At 39.2% G+C, this 20216-nt stretch overlaps 1 protein-coding gene across 3 annotated transcripts in view; it reads right to left on the reverse strand.

The window, feature by feature from the left end:
• Positions 1-4339: 4339 nt before the first annotated feature.
• slc35a5 (solute carrier family 35 member A5) overlaps positions 4340-20216 on the reverse strand; it is a 28640-nt gene continuing 12763 nt past the window's right edge. For all 3 annotated transcript variants that reach the window (XM_072585175.1, XM_072585176.1, XM_072585177.1), the window contains 4 exons: positions 17607-17740; positions 15635-15702; positions 8777-9563; positions 4340-6202 (listed from right to left, as the gene is read on the reverse strand). In XM_072585175.1, coding sequence (XP_072441276.1) covers positions 6134-6202; positions 8777-9563; positions 15635-15702; positions 17607-17740 — 1058 coding nt within the window. In that variant the 3' untranslated portion in view covers positions 4340-6133. The remainder of the gene's footprint in view (positions 6203-8776; positions 9564-15634; positions 15703-17606; positions 17741-20216) is intronic.

Below are 20216 nucleotides of genomic sequence, written 5' to 3' on the forward strand. Positions count from 1 at the left end.
GTCCCATAACTCTTGATTCCGATAGATTAAAAATCTGTTTATCTGAGCCTTGGCTGTACTTAATAACCCAGCCACAACAGCCTACTGTGGTAAAGAATTCCAGAGATTCACAACCCTCAGTGAAGAATTTCCTCCTCACGGCCTTCACTCTATCTCAAATAAAAGGCCCCCTATTCTGAGATTGTGCCCTTTGGTCCTAGATTCTCCCACAAGAGGAAACAACTATTTGACAGCTACCCTGTCTAGTCCTCTAAGAACCTTGTGTGCTTCAATAAGGTCACTTCTTGTTCTGCTGTATTCCAATGAGCATAGGTCCAACTTACTCAACCTCAGCTCATACAGCCATTCATCCATAACTGGTTTCAGCCTCATGGACTTTCTTTGGACTGCTTCCAATGCTAGTACTGTAAATCTATCCTTAGATAAGGGAACTGATGAAAATGGGTGCCGTGATGGCTCAGTAGTCAGCACTTCTGCCTCACAGTGCCAGGGACCTGAGTTAAATTCCACTCTTGGCAGACTGTATAGCGTTTTCACATTTTCCCTATGACTGTGTGAGTTTCCTGTCTGCTCTGGTTTCTCCCACAGTCCAAAGACATGCAGGTTAAGTGAATTGGCTGTGCTAAATTATGCAGGCTACATAGGTTCGCCATGGGAAATGCAGGGTTATAGCTTGGGTGGATCGCTCTTCAGCAGGTCAGTGTGGACCTAAAGGGCTGAATGGACTATTTTCCCACTGTAGGGATTCTATGGTCCTATTTAAGGACCCTCTTACTCCTGATTGTTTAACATTTTTCACAAGCATTTCACAAAATGGCAATGTTTTCAAACAATCCCAAAACATATGCTTGAAATGTGAAATAGAGAGTTTCAGGTTGGTGACCTTTCTGTATTTCGCAATGCCAGAACAGCTGAGTATTGAGTATTTCTAGCAAGTTTTGTTTTTACTCTACTTGAAGTTGGTTGAAGGATTGCTTAGTTTTTGTCTGTGGCAATGTTACTTCCATTGTTTAGCACGCATACAATTCTGTGTAATAAATATAGAACATTTATTTTGATGTAAGAGGCCTGATAGGTAAGGCAGATAAACTGACAACATTGATGGGAACATGGAACTGGAATATCATAATTAAACATGACTAAGAGAGGGACAGAACTGGCAGCTTAATGTTCTGGGGTATCGATGCTATAGGAAGGATAGAAGAGGAGGCAAGAGAGGAGGAAGAGTGGTTTTTTTGATTAGGGAAAACATCTTGGCAGTACTTAGGATATTGCTGAGGGAGCATTCAGTGAAGCTATATGGGTGAAACCGAGAAATAAAGGGGGGATCACTTTGATGGGATTATACTGTAGGCCTCCCCAATAGTCAGTGGGAAATTAAGGAGCAAAACTGTAGAGAGATTGCACTCAGCTGTAAGAATAAGAGTTATAATAGTAGAGGTTTTTAACTTTCCAAACATAGACTAGGACTGCCATAGTGTTAAGGGTTTGGATGGGGAGGAATTAAGTGTGTGAAAAGAAAACTTTCTCAATCAACATGTAGATTAGCCCTACTAGAGAAGGGGCAAAATTCGACCTCCTCTTGGTAAATGAAGTAGGGCAAATGACTGAGGTGTTAGTCAAGGAGTACTTTGGGACTGGTGACCACAACTCTATTAGTCTAACATAGTTATGGAAAAGGATGGCCACAAGTTAAGGTTCCAAATTGGGGCAGGGCCAATTTTGATGGTATTAAGACATGAACTTTCAAAAATTGATTGGAGGAGGCTACTCCCAGGTAAAGAGACAGTTGGAATCAGATAACAAGAATTCAGAGATAGTACGTTCTTGTTAATGTGAAGAACAATGCTGACAGGAGTAGGGAACACTGGATGACTTGAGACATTGAGGCTCTAAAATTGAGGTCAAGAAATAGGAGGCATATGTCAGGTTTAGACAGCTGGGATCAAGTGAATCCCTTAAGGATAGGGAATGTAGGAGTACACTTCAGGGAAATCAGGCAGGTTAAAAGTGGACATGAGATTGGATTTTCTTTTACCTTATCCACCAAAGAGATTCTGCAAGTACATTACAGGCTAAAGAATGACTAGGGAGACAAATACATGGAGCGACAGCAGATTGCTGAGATCTTGAACAAATATTTCTAGTCAGTATTTACCATGGAATTCATAGAAGCTTGGAAACTTGGCAAAATAGTGATATCTTGAAAAAAGGAGTCCACATTGCAGAAGAGATGGTGCTGGAGGTCTCAAAATGCATATATTTAACTTGGTACCTGATTAAGCATATCCCAGGACATTTTGGGAAATTAGAGAAGAAATTGCGAGGCCCTTAGCAGAGGTATTTGCATCAACAGCCACAATTCAGGTCCTGGAAAACTGGAGGGTAGTGAATGTTGTGCCATTATTAAGAAAGGCTGCATGGAAAAGCCAGGAAACTACACTAGCGATTCTAATGTCAGTAATGAGTTAAGTTGTTAGAGGGGATTCTGAGAGACAGAATCTACATGCATTTGGAAAGGTAAGGACTGATCAGGGATAGTCAGCATGGCTTTGTGCATAGGAAATAGTGTCTCACAAATTTGATTGAGTTTTTTTTTGGAAGAGGTGACCAAAAAGATAAAGGCAGAGCAGTAGACATTGTCCAGGTGGACTTTAGCAAGGCCTTAGTCAAGGTTCTGCATAGTAGACTAGTTAGTAAAGTTAGATCATATGGGATCCAGAGAAAGCTAACTAACTAGATACAAAATTAGCTTGCTGGAAGGAGACAGAGTACGGTGGTAGAGGGTTGTTGTACAGACAGGAGGTCCGTGATCAGCAATGTGTTGTGAGGAATGGTGCTGGGTCCACTTTTTTATTGTCATTAATAAAGATGGCTTGGATGAGAATATAGGAGGTATGGTTAGTAAGTTTGTAAATGACAACAAAATTGGTGGTATCGTAGACAGTATAGCACAATGAATCTTGATCAACTGGGCCAAGAAATGGCACATGGAGTTTAATTCTGATAAATGCAAGGTGCTACATTTTGGTAACTCAAACCAGGGCACAACTTAGTAAATGGTAGGTCTCTGTGGACTGTTGTTGAACAGAGAAACCTAGGGATTCAGGTACATAGTTCCTTGAAAATGGTATCACAAGTAGACAGAATGGTGAAGAAACAGTTGGCACATTTGCCTTCCTCAGTCAGGGCACTGAGTACAGGAATTGAGACATCATGTTGTGGCTACATAATACATTGGTAAGGCAACATTTGGCATACAGTGTACAATTCTGGTCAGCCTGCTATAGGAGGGAAGTTATTAAACTGGAAAGGGTGTGAAAAAGATTTACAAGGATACTACCGGGACTGGAGGGTTTGAGTTATAAGGAGAGGCTAGATTGTTGGAACTTTTTCCCCAGAGCATACGAGTCGGAGCGGTGAAAAGAGGTTTATAAAATCACAGGGGGCATTGGGCTTATGTCAATTCTCCTGCTCCGGAGATGCTGCCTGACCTGCTGTGCTTTTCCAGTGCCACATGTTTTGACCATGAGAGGCTTATTGTAAGATGTACAACCAAGGTAATTTCTCTAAGGTAGGAGAGTCCAAAACTAGAGGGCATAGGGTTAAGGTGAAAGGAGAAAGAGTCAAGACTCCTGAGGGGCAATTTTTTTTTCTTACACAGAGGATCTTGCATATGTGGAACAAGTTGCCAGAGGTAGTGGTAGAGGCTGGGACAATTTCAACATTTAAGTGACATTTGGACATGTATGTGCATAGGAAGGACTTAGAGGAATGTGGGCCAAATGCAGACAAATGGGACTAGTTTGATTTAGGAACCTGGTTGACATGGATTATTTGGACTAAAGGGCCTGATTCCAAGGTGTATGACTCTATGCTGGTTCCTTCTCTCTCCATATAAGCGAACATTTCATGAAATCACTTCAGAACCGAATTCTATGTCATGGTTTAACGAGATCATTTTTACGAATGTTTGGTGCTGCTCCTCATTGAACAATGTGATTTGATGGTCATGATGTTAAGGGCATGCCTGATTATGCTGGTATACAATTTTGCCCCTGCTGATCACCAAAATGTAAAGAATTCCCAGTTTTGAACTGCTAGTTCTATTATTCTGTCCCACAGAGTGGTTGTGACACATAGCTCAGTGTGAAGTTGGATTGTCGATGGTAGAAATGTCAATTTCACCCAAGCTTTTATAAGAAACAAAGATCTTCCAGTAAGACAAAACACTGATCATTGTAATTAAAGACAAAAAAAACAACGTAACCTTAGTCATTTTATTACAAAATAAGTAATTTAAGAAACAATTTTGTTAGAAAACTTATTGATTCATGCCTATTTAATATTTTTGAGAAGGTAAAATAACTGTTAAAACCATTTCAGAAACAAAAATCAGAGTAATTGATTGTCTTCATTTCGTTTTCTTTTATAGTTAACCTTATACTTTGCATTATTTTCTGTTAATTTGTTCCTGTTGTATACAACCGTATAGTTTCTAACACAATAACGAGAAATACTTTTGATACCATTCCAAAGACCCTATCAATCATACTGAATATTTCCAACATTGTCTTTATTTTAGCATCCAGTACTTGCTTTAGTATTTTTTCAGATCAAAATTTAGAAAATGTTTGAACTGCTGTTTACTGTCAGAAATTTTTACTAAATACAAATGGTTAACACACATTTTTAGAACTCTTTGAACATTTAAGCACTATAATAAAAATTCACAGAATCCATACAGTCTCATGTATATTAACTAAAAATGTTTTTAACAAGGTACATTGCTTTATAAAGTTCATTTAATTGTCATTCATCTAATCTTTTAATTCAGTTTATACGCACTAATTAAATCAAGTACTTTTAATTTTACTTTTCATCTACAATTTAATCCAGAGTTAATGCTTAACAAAACATTCTGGAACTAGTCAACACGGTGGCACATTCCATTAACAAAAACTGCATTATTTTTAATGAACTCAGGGATTGTACCTCCCAAATTATTACTCCACACATAATTACAAGTATTAGAACTGACCTCATTTGGAAATGCTATAAAGCTATACAGAAACAAGACCAACCAAGATATCAGTCTCCTGAAATAGGCATTAAACACTTTGGAGTACTACTTTACAACAGTATATTTGCACAAATCAAGTACAGTTATTTCAATGTCATGTCACAGAGCCAGACAAAGTACTTGTTCAGTTACTTTCATTATTTGTTTTCATGGTAAGAGATTTTCAAGTAATCGTTACTATAATAAGAAATGCTATTACTGAAATACAATAGAATAGAAGCAATAGAATAAATGAGGATATGTAATGGTTGAGATTTTACTCAGGATTAACGGGAAGATTATCAGTGCATGAACAGTAAAACACAGAAACCTGGAGGTTGCTGTCAGAGATGCTCTGCTCCTTAATACGCAGTACCCAGAGGATGTAAAGTTACAGTACCGGTCACTAGTTACCAAGTAAATACACCAGAAAAGGTTCAGGCTTTCACACTCTGGTGTGACATTTTGAACAGTGTAATAAATTTAATGCCAAACAAACTATGAATTTAGTCATCAAAGAATTTTTAAAAAATTAATACTTCCCTTTATTTCAATTCCATGTTAACTATCAAACTCAGTTTTTTTTTCAGCTTTTAGAAGATAATCTTACATTGAATTAAATTTGTATGAAAATACTGTCTGGTTAAAGCTGTGTCTCTCCATAAAGATTTTTCAATCTGGTCTGTTGATGATGTAGTGTTGCTAATCCTGCTCCTTATAGGTCTCAGATCCTTTATAGAGGTCCCTCGCTGATGAGTCTTTAGTAACCATAAGTTGCTATTCAAAGGTCCACAAACAGACCAAGGCAGCCGTAAGATTGAGTGCTGTTCCTTTGGCATCAATTGCGAAATCTGAGTTTGTGCAATTTAACCATAAGATTTTTAGGAGTTAGCTTAATTTAAAGCCAAATCAGTCATTCCGGGATTATTACTTGAAAAGGCTGGGATTGCACAATGCTGATAATGGCCATGGAAGAATGGCTGACTTACACTTTCAAGTCAATGCAAGTTAAGTACTAATTCACATTCATTAAAAACGGAATCATTTGTGATTGTAAACTAAAAACAATTTTTAGAAGGAATCTTCATCTGTTTCTGAATCAGTGTTTGGTTTGGTCAATCTCTCCAACTCCTCACCATCCTAAAAGTTAAAACAACGAAGGAGGGAGAGAAAAAAAATCAGCCTTTATAGTTTAAATAAAATCAAGAGGCAAAAACAAAAAATGCTGGAAATATTCAGTTCTAGCAACATACGTGGAGACAGGAAGAGAGGTAATGTTTCAGTTTTGGCAAAAGGTCATCAATCTGGAATGTTAATAAATGTTAGCTGCTCCACAGATGCTGCCACACCTACCAAGTACTTCCACCATCTGTTGTCATTCAGATTTCCAACATATGTAGAATTTCACTTCTCAAAATGCATTATGTTAACTTCACATTACAATTGCCTCATTACATTTACTGATGACACTCGTATAAACTCTGCAGTTCATGCACAATAGCTAAGAAAAACAATAGGGCATCGATTCATAAGCCCAGGAGATGTCAACTGTTTGTAGTTATGTGTGTTAGCAAGTCTTATTTTTACATGAATGGGACAATGTGAACTCCCAGTTAAAGTGGTGAATCGGAGGAGGATTCTGGAATTGTCAGAGCTAATGGGATGCAGTAGGAGGTTTTGAAGGCAATTTTGGTGTTATTTTGAAAATTAAACTAAGATGGTGAAAAACAGTTCCAATATTACCAAAATGAGAGCATAGGCATTTTTGAATTTAATTTTCAACTTTTGAAGGATAAATTGTATTATTATTCAAAGATCTAATTTTAAAAAAAGTATAACTTGGCAGGCCAAATGTATTGCAAGTTTCTATGAAAAGATACAAAAGGTATCTAGTTACAAATAAAACTATTCTTGCAACAAGTAAAATGCTGAACACTCCTCTGCTTCTGTGAAGTGTTTCTAAATGTCATGCCTCTTTTGCAAAACTTCAGCAAATTAACTGCCATTTTTCAATGCAATTCTTTGGTATGGTTTAGGTTTCACATGAGTGAATAATTTTGTGTGTTCTTGAAACTGAAGCACTACCTTCTGAACTTGCAGATGGAGATTTTACACGAGGGGCTTAAAAATAAGATGCATCCGTATGTATGGTGGCATTGTGAGGTTAAAATTGTTAAGGGAAACCTTTTGCTGCAGTCATAACTGAAGATTCGTCATGTTTACAAAAACACAGGTAAAATGAGCAACACAGAAGCACAGGACAGATTTGTGGCATTGCTGCAGAGGTAATAAGAACCAGTTGGTTCATTTCAATCTCAGGCAGCTAATGCATGATTAAGCAGTCAACTGTCAGAAGTCCCCAGAAAGAATTCTTGCTTGGTTAAAGAATGATATGACATGCAGCAATGTGATAAAAACAATGACTGCAGATGCTGGAAACCAGATTCTGGATTAGTGGTGCTGGGAGAGCACAGCAGTTCAGGCAGCATCCAAGTAGCTTTGAAATCGACGTTTCGGGCAAAAGCCCTTTATCAGGAATAAAGGCAGTGAGCCTGAAGCGTGGAGAGATAAGCTGGAGGAGGGTGGGGGTGGGGAGAAAGTGTGCTAAGTATTCCTACTGTTACTACTAATGTGTTTGGTCTGCAAACCTCGTCAAATTCTATTTGCATTGTATATATTGGAGAACCACAAAAGCTATGCATTGCTGATAAATAAATTCTGTCCTCTTAGTAGCCAACTGAAGTCATTCAGGACACCAGTGAAGACTAGAAGTACTTTCCATTCTGTACCACCATCTAATTCTATTCTATGCTCAACCTGCCTGTGGTTTCACTCATGAAACACAAATCTTGGAAATATGAAAGAAGTTAGTCAGCCTCAATGTAAATGGTTAATGTTTCTGGTAAAACACTTCATTAGAAATAGCAAATAAAAGATAAGCATCTGTAGCTGAAAAAGGAATGTGAGATAGGGAAATAACAGATGATCACAAAGAACATTAATGGGTTTAATGAATTGCAACACTTAAGAGAAAACCATTAGAGATAAAAGACTTTTTTATTGTAATATTTTTCTAATTCTTGAGAAGTTATAATGTATAAAGGAAAAAGGGGCAAAATCTAAATGAGAAAGGTTTTAAAGAGAACACAATGGGAACAAACTGTAGGTTCCCTACATTCTGTCTTGATGTGCATTTCTAGCATTTTGCTGTTTTAGTTTCAGACTGACGTTATCTACAGTTCTTTTTTATTTCTGACCTGTAACTTTTCATAATTAAATACCAAAAACTGATGAGTGAATTTGTTTTAATCTCACTTTCATTTGTGACAGTATCATATGATGGCACCTTGTTTTTTACGTGACTCAATTTATCAAATTTCTGGCCATGTATGAAATCTAACAACTTCAGCAGAGGTCTTGGAGAACATTAAAGTTAACCCTGACCAAAGAAGAGCAAGTTTAAAAAAAAACCCACAAACAAAATTGCTAATGAGTGCATAAAATACATCCATCTTCAGCTTGTATCGCAATATGCATGCAAATACTTCTTACTAACTTCACATTGTAAATCATCAACAGTAACATGAAAGTGAAAGAATTTCTAAGTTTGGTTAGCATATATTAATGCATAAAAAATATAATTAATACGATGGTGAAGATTGGTTTTGTTTCTTTTGTGATTACTTTGAGCAATAGAACATAGGGACTACTTACCCCACTGGAACGTTCCAGAAGTTCACCATTTATAACCTTGAATCTTTCTTGCTGTAGCATGTATGCAGGGTCATTTATTCTGCTGGCATTGTATATAAATATTGTCAGCAATATCACCGGGACTTCTAAGAAGAAGCTCAAGGAAGGTGTAAAATCAAATGTAAAGATAGATACTGCAGTAATAATGAGAGTTATTATTTGGGCAGTGAGGACATGAAACATGTTGTCTTTGAATTTCAGAATAAAAGCCACAGACAATCCAAAGGCAGCAGTAATAAAAATTAAAGCCACAGAAAACATATTGTGTCCATAGAAGAAGCCGCAGTTCTGGATGTGGACACGGGATTTAGATCGAAGTAGTAACAGCAGGCTATTAAATATAACTCCAAAAAGGTACAGTTTACTATTCTGGATAAAAATACTTTCAGTCAGCTGATCTCCTTCTTTCAGCATTTTCTCATTGTAGATGTTAGCCATGGAAGAGATAAAACACTGAATAATTATGAAGAGATGGCCAAATCCAAGGTTAAAGCTTTTTAGTGAACTTATGTTCCATTTCAAAGCTGGTAATAAAATTAGCGTGGAATTGACCTCCAACTGATGCTGTGAATATTTATCCCGCGATGAAACAAATGGAATGCAGCTATTCGAAGCATTAAAGTGCATCGTGTGATTAAATGTGTGCTTTGCCACAACATTTTGGGTTACTCCAGACCCTGCTACGAGAGCTACGATGGAAAGGAATAAAATCACGAGTGATGCCCACTGCACTGAGGACAGGCGCCGCCTATTGGAAAATAGAAGCACATTATTATTACATGCTTAGTTTGCAAGATGTGGATGAAAGAACATAATTAAGGGATGCAAAAAGCCATTTAGTCTCCCGTCACTATCACAAAAAGCAAAATACTTTTACCTCAAAAAACACCAGAATTTTGGAATAACTTAACAATTTGTTTTTAATATAGCCAGACTCTATGACTATGATTTGATAAAAAAATTATCATTTGCGAAGCAAAGACATTTTTAAAAGACTCCAGAATGACTTCAGGGAGCTGGTATGGCACCCACACAATGCAATATTAGATTCTTGTGAATACAATAACTCACCACGGGAGCAGAGCAAAAATGCATAACCAGACTGGTATAAGCAGTGGGTAATAAAGTCACAGCAGTTTTACCAGACCATTGGGCTGGTCTCTCATTACAGAGAGATGACTAGTGGTGGTTCAACCTGAGAGTCACCACACCTAGGGTGAGGGGAGAGGATGAGAAAGAGAATCCTTCATGGTAACCTCAGCGAGTATGGAATTGAACTCACACCATTGGTGTCATTCTGCATCTCAAACCAGCCAGCCATCCAGCCAACTGAGCTAAATCAACCCCCACATTATGCAAAGTAACAGTTTCATTTTTAACGTTAGCAGTCATAATAAAATCCACAAAATAAATACGCCCTGAGGCGATAGAATATAAAGAAAACTTGAGACTATTCAAAACATAAAACTGGTGGATTAAGTTGTTAACTCTTAACTACTACAATCAATTATTACTTTGTAAAAGGTAGAAACTTTAATAAGCTTAATTCAAAATGCAATTTACCAAATATTAATTAAACATGTATCCTTATTCCTTAATTTCTTGAATAATTTTCAACTTTCACGTGTCTATTTTATTGAAATAGCTTGTATCATTCTAAAGTGGCTTTTTAATGACTTGATTTTGTATGTACTCAAACTATTTAAAATTGATTTGTACTCATTTCTCAACAGAATTCTTTGGGAAGGAAAACTAATTTTATTTACATAAAATTAATTTAGGTTCAAATCTAGTTGGTCGATTTACAACTGGATCACGTGCCCCAAAATCGTGTTTAAAGCAAATAATACACAGAACAACCTCAGTTATCCGAATGTCAATTATACGAATTTCGGATTATCCGAACAAGATCTCAAGGTCCTGGAAAAAACATCATCTGTTATCCAAACAATCAGTTTTCTGAAAAGTTCTCTGACTAAAATACATCCCACCTGTCTCGTTCAGATAATTGAGGTCATTCTGGGTATATCAGAATTCATGGTTCACTAACAAAACAACAGCAAAGACCGGTTTAAAGTGTGGCTTGTTAGAGCGCAATAGCCAAAGCAGATTAAACAATGTACCTTTGTTTTATATGGAGAAATTTCAGCCTATAGCATCCAATTTTTGACATGGATTAACTAAACAATGCATGAACCCAGCGTGACTTTCTTTTCTATTGAAGTCATTTACAGGATAGTCAGTGGTATAATGAAAGGTAATGTTACGGGGCTAGTCATCCAGAGCCTGAACCTAATGCTGTGGCTACCATGTAATCACTGTCAGTTGTCAGTAAACCCCATCTAGTTCACTAATGTCACTAATGGAAATCTGCCATCCCTACTTGGTCTGGACTGTATGTGAATCCAGATCCACAGTGGACTGATTCATAACTCCCACTGAAATGGTGTAAGCAATTAAGCAAATCAGTTGTTTCAATCTCGATACAATGTCTTATGCACTGAATGCATCTGGACCAACCATCGATATCAACCTAGGCAAAGGAAACAATGACAGAAAAACCCTGTGCTGTCAAACCTGCAAAGTCCTCCTTATTAAAGTCTGGATGCTTGTGCCAAAATGGAGAGAGCAGTCCAAAAGCTTGACATTGGAAGTCATGATTCTGAGAGTGAGAGTATGGCCCAGATACCACGAACCCGGAGTATGTCCTGTCCCACAATCAGACCAGATCCACCAGAGGTAGTGACACAGTGGTGTACAATTAGGAGGAAGGTTGCCCTGGGAGTCCTCAGTATTGACTCTAGATCTGCTGAAGTATTATAGCATCCAGTCAAACATGCACAAGGAAGCCTTCTGCTGATTATTACCTAATGCTTCCCTCTTGGCTGATGTGACATGGCATTTGGAAGAAAAGGATGGCAAGGACACACAATGTACACTGGTGGGCGGCTTCAATATCCATGATCAGAAGTGGATTGGTAGCACCATTACTAACTGAGCTGCCAGACTGGGCTGATGACAAGTGATGAGGGCATTGAGGGGAAAATCCCACTTAACCTCATCCTCACCAATCAACCTGTTGCAGATAGCCCGGCAGGAATGACAAACACACAGTTATTACGGAGATAAATACTCAGCGTATTCAAAAAGAACAGGTACCCTATGAATAAAGTCCACCGATTAGACACAAACACAAACAAGTAGACAAAACACATCTAGAAACCCTAGCCACTCTCCCCTACATCAATGACACCTCGGAAATGACTGGCAGACTACTCAGACCCATTGGCATCATGGTAGCCTACAAACCCACCAACACACTAAAACAGCAGCTAATGAACTTGAAAGACCCTATACAGACAACAAGCAAAACTAATGTCATTCACAAAGTACCTTGCAAGAACTGTAACAAACACTATGTTGGACTAAGGCAGAAAAGCAGCCATCAGGATACATGAACATCAACTAGCCACAAAAAGACATGACACTCTCTCACTAGTATCCTGACATTCAGATGAGAAAGGACACCACTTTGACTGGGACAACACATCCATCCTAGGACAAGCCAAACAGAGACATGCACGAAAATTCCTAGAAGCACGGCATTCCAACTGGAACTCTATCAATAAACACATTGACTTGGACACCATTTACCACCAGGAGAAAAACAACAGGAAATGACATCACCAACCCAAGGAAACATAGACACATAAATAGAAAGCCGGTCACTAACACCAGTGCTTCACCGGAGGCTCGATGATGATGTTAGGAGAAAGTGAGTACTGCAGATGCTAGAAATCAGGGTTGAGAGTGTATGCTGGAAAAGTACAGCAGGTCAGTCAGCATCTGAGGAGGAGAATTGACATTTCAGGCATAAGCCCTTCATTAGGAATGAGGCTTGTGGGCTGGGGGAAGCTGAGAGATAATTGGAAGGGGGCTTTTGGGGAGGGGTGGAGGATGTTAGCTGAGAATGTAATAGGTAGATGAGGGTGAGAGAAAAGGTGATAGGTCGGAGAGGAGGGTGGAGTGCAAGATGGGAAATGTGATGGTTCGGTCAGGAGGGTGGTGCCAAGTTGGAAACTTGGGACTAGGATAATGTTGGGGGAAGGGAAATGAGGGAACTGGTGAAATCCACATTGATCTGGTGTGGTTGCAGGGTCCCAAGGTGGAAACATGAGGCGTTCTTCGTCCAGGTGGGTGGTGAGGGTTTGGCGAAGGAAAAGGCACAGGACCTGCATGTCCTTGGCAGAGTAGGAGGGGGACTTGAAGTGTTCAGCCACGGGGCGGTAAGATCGGTTGGTGTGGGTGTCCCAGAGATGTTCCCCGAAATGATTTGCAAGTATGCATCCTGTTTCCCTGATTGGACCCCACCATGAGATATATTTTTCCCTCCCCACCCCTATCAGTGTTCCAGAGAGACCATTCCACCTGTGACTCCCTCGTCAGATCCACCCCCCCGCAACCCCCCTCCCCACACCTGACTCCCAGCACCTTACCCTGTCACTGTAGGAAGTGCAAAACCTGCACCCACACCACTCCCCTCACCTCCATCCAAGGCACCAAAGGATTCTTCTACATCTGACAGAAATTTGCGTGTACCTCCACCAATGTCATCTACTGCATCTGTTCCACTCGACGTGGTTTCCTCTACATCGGGAAGACAGGATGCCTACTTGCAGCACATTTACTGGAATTTACCCATGTTGGTACCCACGCTGTAATAGGTCAGGTTCTGAGCACTCTTGGCTGGATCCAAACTGATCAGTAGTGATCCAGATACTGCTGAACAAGTGCCACTTAAAAGCATTAACCAACATTCCCACTAAGCTATGCAGCTGCATGTGTGCACAGTCACTCCTCTGTTCCGTGCACAGGGATCAGTGTTAGCCTGCCTTGGAGGCCCATGCAGCCCAGTCAAGAATATTAGAGGGAATTCAGCTGTGCCCTGATCCAAGTTGCTCCAGTCCAGCTGCAACACTACCATCTACCTGGCACTGTGGAAAATTTCCCATGTCCTGTCAACAAAAAGCAGGACAAACCCAAGCCGGCAATTCATCGCTCAATCAGTTTACTCCTGATCATCAGCAAAGTGCAGGAAAGAGTGTTCACAGTGGTTTTAAGTGGCACTCGTTCAGCAATATCTGGATCACTACTGATCAGTTTGAATCCAGCCAAGAGCATTCAGAACCTGTCCTTATTACAGTGTGAATACAAACGTGGGCAAGAGAGGTAAATTCCAGAGATGAGAGGAGTGATTGCCCTTGCCATCAGGGAAATATTTTACTGGGTGTGGCATCAAGGGGCCCTAGCAAAACTTGAGTCAATGGGAATCATCAGAAAATCTTTCCATAGCACAAGGAAAATGGTTTCACTTGTTGGTGGTCAATCACATCAGTCCCAAGGTATCTCTGCAGGAGTTCCTTCAGTAATTCCTTGAAGCTCTACGGTACTATCACTGAACTGGACCAGCTACATAAATGCTGTAGCTTGGAAGCAGCTCAAAGGCAAGCAGTTCTTCACTTCCTGACTCCACAATCCTGTCAAACATCTATAAAGTCAGGAATACAATGGAATACTTTTCACTTGCAATTTCAACAACATTCAACGCTTAACACCATCCAGGACAAATTTCCACCAAATTTCACATTCACTCCCCTTACCACTAATATAAAGAGTGGCCGTTATGTGTACAATCTGTACTATGCACTGCAAAACTTCAAAACCTGCAATTTATACCACCTAGAAGGACAGCAGCAGCACAGGAACATCACTACCTACAAGTTCCCCACCAAGCCACCCTGTCTTGGTATTATATTCCTTCATTATTGCTCAGTCTAAATCCTGGAATTCCCTGCCAAACAGCACTGAGGGTACACCCACACCAAATGGACTGCAGTGATTCAGGAAGGCATCTCACAGTCACCTTCTCAAAGGCAATTAGTGATGAGAATAAATGCTAGCTTAGCCAGTGATGCAGGTCCCATGAATGAATTTTATAAAAGATTACTATAATTTGTCACAGCCCTGAGGATTAGTTCTTGGCTCTTTCCTATTTCTCATCAACATGCTGCCCCTCGACGACCTCATCCAAAAGCACAGTGTAAGTTTCCATGTTCCCTGATGGCATCCAACCCTAATTCATCATCACCTCTCTTTCAACTTCCCACTGCTGTTATAATATCAGACTGCTTACCATATAGCTTGTACTGGAGAAGCCAAAACATTCTCCAATTAGATCTAGTGATGACCGAAGTCATTATTTTCAGGCTCCATGTCAAACTCTTGTTCCCTAGTTTCCTTCAGTTACTTAGGCCTCATGTTCCAAAGTTCCTTCTAAACTCCTCTACCTGGCTTTCCCTAATTTTTCTGTAAAACATGCCTTTTTGACCAAGATTTTAATCACCTTATCTAATATCTTCTTGTGTGACTCAGTGGAACATTGTCGAACAATTTATTCTGTTAAAGGCACTATACAAACATGCTGTTATTGTTGCTGTTCTACAATGGATTTCATGTTAGGACAAAGCAAAATTACTGCAACACCAAGTTCATCTGTTCCGTTCTCGATCTCGTAATTACATTACCATTAATGTGGAGTTCGTAATTGTGTAATCTAAGAAGAAAGTAATTATAGTTTTAAATTAACTCCAGTGAAAGTCAACAACGGGTTTACTGAAGTCTTACAACAAAGATTTATGTAGATTCAGCCAACCTCTTTGCAGTATAAATAGATATTAGTTTTCTGTTCTACTTCAAGGAAATGTGTTAATCTCTCCCTTTAAATAGCAAGTTGCTACATGAATTAACCAGTTAACTTACTTTAGAACAATCCTGAACAGGAGAGCTGTTGTGATGATAACAAAATTTGACAACAAGACAGCCATCGCCTAAAATCATAAAAAAAGACAAGTTAGCCATTAACACTTTAGCCCAACTCAATCAAATTGCAGTATTTTAAAATAAACTATTATTTCAGTGCTTGAATGAAAGCTGGTTCTTAATCCCATATATATAGTTTATAAAATGTAGAGCTTAAATAAAAACATTAAAAAAGTTACTCGTCCAAAAGTGCTAAATGATATAAAATTTCAACTGGATATTTATGCTAGAATTATAATCACGGAATAAAATGAAAATATTTCATAGCTACATAGGAATAGATACATCATGACAATCTTCAATGGGAAAAGATTTTCAGAAATCATCTAAATAACAAACTGGTCTCACATGAAGTCACACAGTCAAACCAAATCACCCCCTATATTTGCAAGACAGTAAAATTAAAACCTTCAAAGGCCTTCAAAATTGACCACAATGGTTTCTAACCAGAGTTCTTGAATAACTATTCTCAGACTTTGCGAATTATCAATTCTCAATACTGGGCATGTAGCTTACACAAAAGATTTAATATTTATTCCTCCATAATTATGAAATATTTTAATTTTATTCTGTGATTATAACTCTAGTATAAATATACAGTTGAAATTTTATATCATTTAACACTTTTGGATTAGTAACATTTTAAACTTTTTATTTAAGCTCCATATTTGATAATTAGTAATTTATTAAACGTACAGTTACTTAAGTAGAGTAAAAATTAAACAAAATAATCTAATTGGTCCACGTTTTCAACCGACTGCATTGTTTCCAGCTCTATTCATACAAAAGATAGATAAAATAAAACCACAGTTAAGGGATAAATGAAAGAAAATAACAAAACTGGAGGAAAATAACAAAACTGGCCAAATCACTTCAATAGTTTTACGATGCATTATTTCACAGACATGGATAATTTGTTGTTTTACTGAAGATCTCAAACAGGGTCACTCTTTCAGTTCATTCCGATAAAAGCAGTAATACTTCTAACCTGGTTCTCTAGTCTCTGAGCTTCCAAGAGCTAATTAGGGAGGTTACAATCATAGAATCCCTACAGTGTGGCAACAGGCCATGTGGCCTAACCATTCCACATGGACTCTCTGAAGAGTATCCCACCCAGACCCGATCCCCTACCCTAGAACTCTACATTTCCCCTAACTAATGCACCTACCTTACACATCCCTGAACACTATGGGCAATTTAGCATGGCCAATTCACCTAACCTGCACATCTTTGGAGTGAGGGAGGAAACCAGAGCCCCCGGAGTAAACTTACGTAGATACAGAAAGAACGTGCAAATTCCACGCAGACAGTTGCCCAAGGCTGGAATCAAACTCGGGCCCCTAGTGCTATGAGGCAGCAATGCTAACCACTGAGCCACGGTGTTACCCCTACCACTGAGCCACCATGCCACCGGTTAGACAGTTTTTCTTACTGCTGTAGCATCAACAGCCAGATTCCGTTTCTCCCCCCCACTGAAAACAGTCCAAAACCCAATGCAAATCCTCCATTCCTGAAGGACCTACCATATCCTCCACAAAGTCCAAGTTACATTATGTCTACAGTTACCATGCAACACTTGGGGGGTGGATGGAACAGTGTTGGATGGGGTTGGGGGCAGGGCGAACAGGGAGGGTGGGGGCTGCACGGGATGTGCTGTGTGTCTCCTGAATGAGGAGCAGACTTAACAGAAAACTTCGAGCTCCAGAGGAAAGGCATTGAATCAATTAACCAAATAATCAATTATCCGAACGAAATAGTGCCCGCCCATCTCGTTCGGATAATCGAGGTTCCTCTGTAGTTTACTTTGTTTCCAGTAAACGTGAGGAAGTTCTATGTTTAGCGGGCCATATTTTCATTATGAATGCAGGGGGTCACATTTTTGTGCTGATGGCATTTTAAAATAAATACTTACTGGTTGGAGGTAGATCAGCACATAAAAGGTAATTAAATTATCCACAAAGTAGAGAAACCCTGGAACAGACCATTTCATAAATCGAAGAAAACTCCGACAGGAAGAGTATCCCAAACTCTTGCACTTCTGTCCCTCTGAGGAGAAAGAATGTATCAGTATTTGTTAAAAGAATTTTATAAAGATAACGTGTTAAGATTTAAGATACAATATATTCCTAAAGTAGCTTATTGGCGCAGAAGTACACTTTAAAAAGTTTGTGCTTGTTTGTCACACAGTGAGATCTTGATCTCAACTAAATGCTAGGATAAGTAAGCTCTTCCCGAAAGTAAGAGTGTATGAAATTAAAATAAAGTATTGGTTACCATTTTCCGACTGATCAATTTTAAATCAGTATTAGTGGAAAACAGAGACTTCGACCCAGATTTTACTGAGCGTCTCCATAAGGGCAAACATGCCAGAAGACATTTGGATCCCCAAACCAGGCAATTCTAATGTTCATGGGTTCAGTGCGCACTGCGTGTATGTGGAGACAGGTGACCATTTAAATGATTCATTGGTTCCATTCCATTCAGATTTCGCGGCTGAAACTTGGAATATGGAGATCAGTCTATAGAAGAGCCGGATTGTTCTCAGCATATCTTTTTCTGAATAGCCAAGATACTGTTTTGGAGATCTGAGGTACACCTGTGGATATGGTCTTAGGACTACTTGGGGTCCAGGGATCCTTTGAGAATTAAGAGGTCAGGGGCTTTTAAGATTATTAACAGTGAAGCAGATTTTCTGCAAAAATTACATAAATCTTTTGGAATTGTCCAACGAGTCACATCCTGTCCAGACATGTCAACCTGTCAGGAAATGTCAAAATCTGCTTTTATGAGTGAAAGCACTTTTTTTCTTAGTGTCATCTGCAAAGTAGAGTTTTAAGTAATAAAACTTGTATTTTTTAAAATCCTGTATGCATGAGTACTTACAAATACTGGGTGAATTGACATAGTAGGTGAAGGGGAAAGGTTGGTTGGTAGAAAAATGCATGAAGTTTGTATGAGAGTTTGGGGGTCCATGGTGAATGGGCCATAGGACTGAGGGGTAGTGACAGAAGCGTGATAGCTGGAGCAATATTTTACATTTATCCTTTTATTCTAATATCTGTGCACAGCTTTCACCCAAACTGCCTTGGGAACTTGTAGCCTCCTCAACTCTTTCTGGGTCACCTGGCCTGACTTCCAAACCAGCCCACCTCCCCGGATTACAAATGCAAAGCGCGGGTGACCATTTTTAAAGATCGGGTTCACATGAATTATCCAACCTATTTTCTGAGAATTTGATGTGCAAATCCCACTATGGCGGATGGAGATACTTTCGTTTAATTAATAAATTACATTTAATTAATTACAAGATAGTCCATTGGCAATCCTGAGACCATTATTGATTGCCAATAAAAATCTACCTCATTCACTGATGTTCTCTAGAGAAGGTAATCTTTTATCTTTACTTCGTCTGGACTACATGTGACTCCAGACCTACAACAATGTGCAAGACTCCTAAATACCATTTGAAATGGCCTAGCAAGCCAATCAATTGTATAACAAGTGCTGAAAAGTCTAAAGAAATGATTTAAACCAGATGGACCACCCAGCTTAAACCTTGGCACCAGAAATGAAAAATGTAAACCTAGTCCTGCAGGCGCCTCCTTGCTAATATTTGGGGTAGTGCCAAATTTGGGAGAGCTGCTCCACAGACAAGTCAAGCAAGAGTCTAACATAGTTTTACACACAAAATCACACCTTACAGGCAAATTCCCTCACACCACCATCACGCCTGGATTTGTCCTCTCCCAACACCGGAACAAAATGCCTAACTAACTCAAAATGTTCCATTTTAATCAAAGGGATAGGAGTGAACATTTTAAGATAATGTAGAGTAGTAATACAATGAAAATCTTTCAAAAATCACTGGAGTCAGGGAAAGTCCCAGATGATTGGAAAATTGTTGTTGTAACCCCTTTGTTCAAGAAAGGATCAAGTCAAAAGGTTAGCCTAACCTCGGTGGTAGGTAAAGTTCTAGAATCCATCATTAAGGATGAGATTTCTATATTCTTGGAAGTGCAGGGTCGGATTAGAACAAGTCAGCATGGATTTAGTAAGGGATAGTCGGGCCTGACAAACCTGTTCGAATTCTTTGAAGAGGTAATAAGTAGGTTAGACCAGGGAAACCTGGTGGATGTTATCTATCTAGACTTCTAAAAGGCCTTTGATAAGGTGCCTCATGGGAGGCTGCTGAGTAAGGTGAGTGCCAATGGTGTTTGAGGTGAGCTACTGGCATGGAATGAGGATTGGCTGTTTGACAGAAGGCAGAGAATTAGGATAAAAGGTTCTTTTTCAGAATGGCAGCTAGTGACAAGAGGTGTCCCGCAGGGTTCAGTATTGGGGGCCACAGCTGTTCACTTTATATATTAATGATCTGGTTGAAGGGACTGAGGCATATTGGCAAAGTTTGCCAATGATATGAAGTTAGGTGGACCGACAGGTAGTTCTGAGGTGGTGGGGAGGCTGCAGAAAGATTTAAGGTAAGCATCTGCAGTCATTGTTTTTACCTTGTTGATTTTAACCC

This window comes from Chiloscyllium punctatum, chromosome 15, assembly GCF_047496795.1.
Source record: "Chiloscyllium punctatum isolate Juve2018m chromosome 15, sChiPun1.3, whole genome shotgun sequence".
Lineage (NCBI taxonomy): Eukaryota > Metazoa > Chordata > Chondrichthyes > Orectolobiformes > Hemiscylliidae > Chiloscyllium > Chiloscyllium punctatum.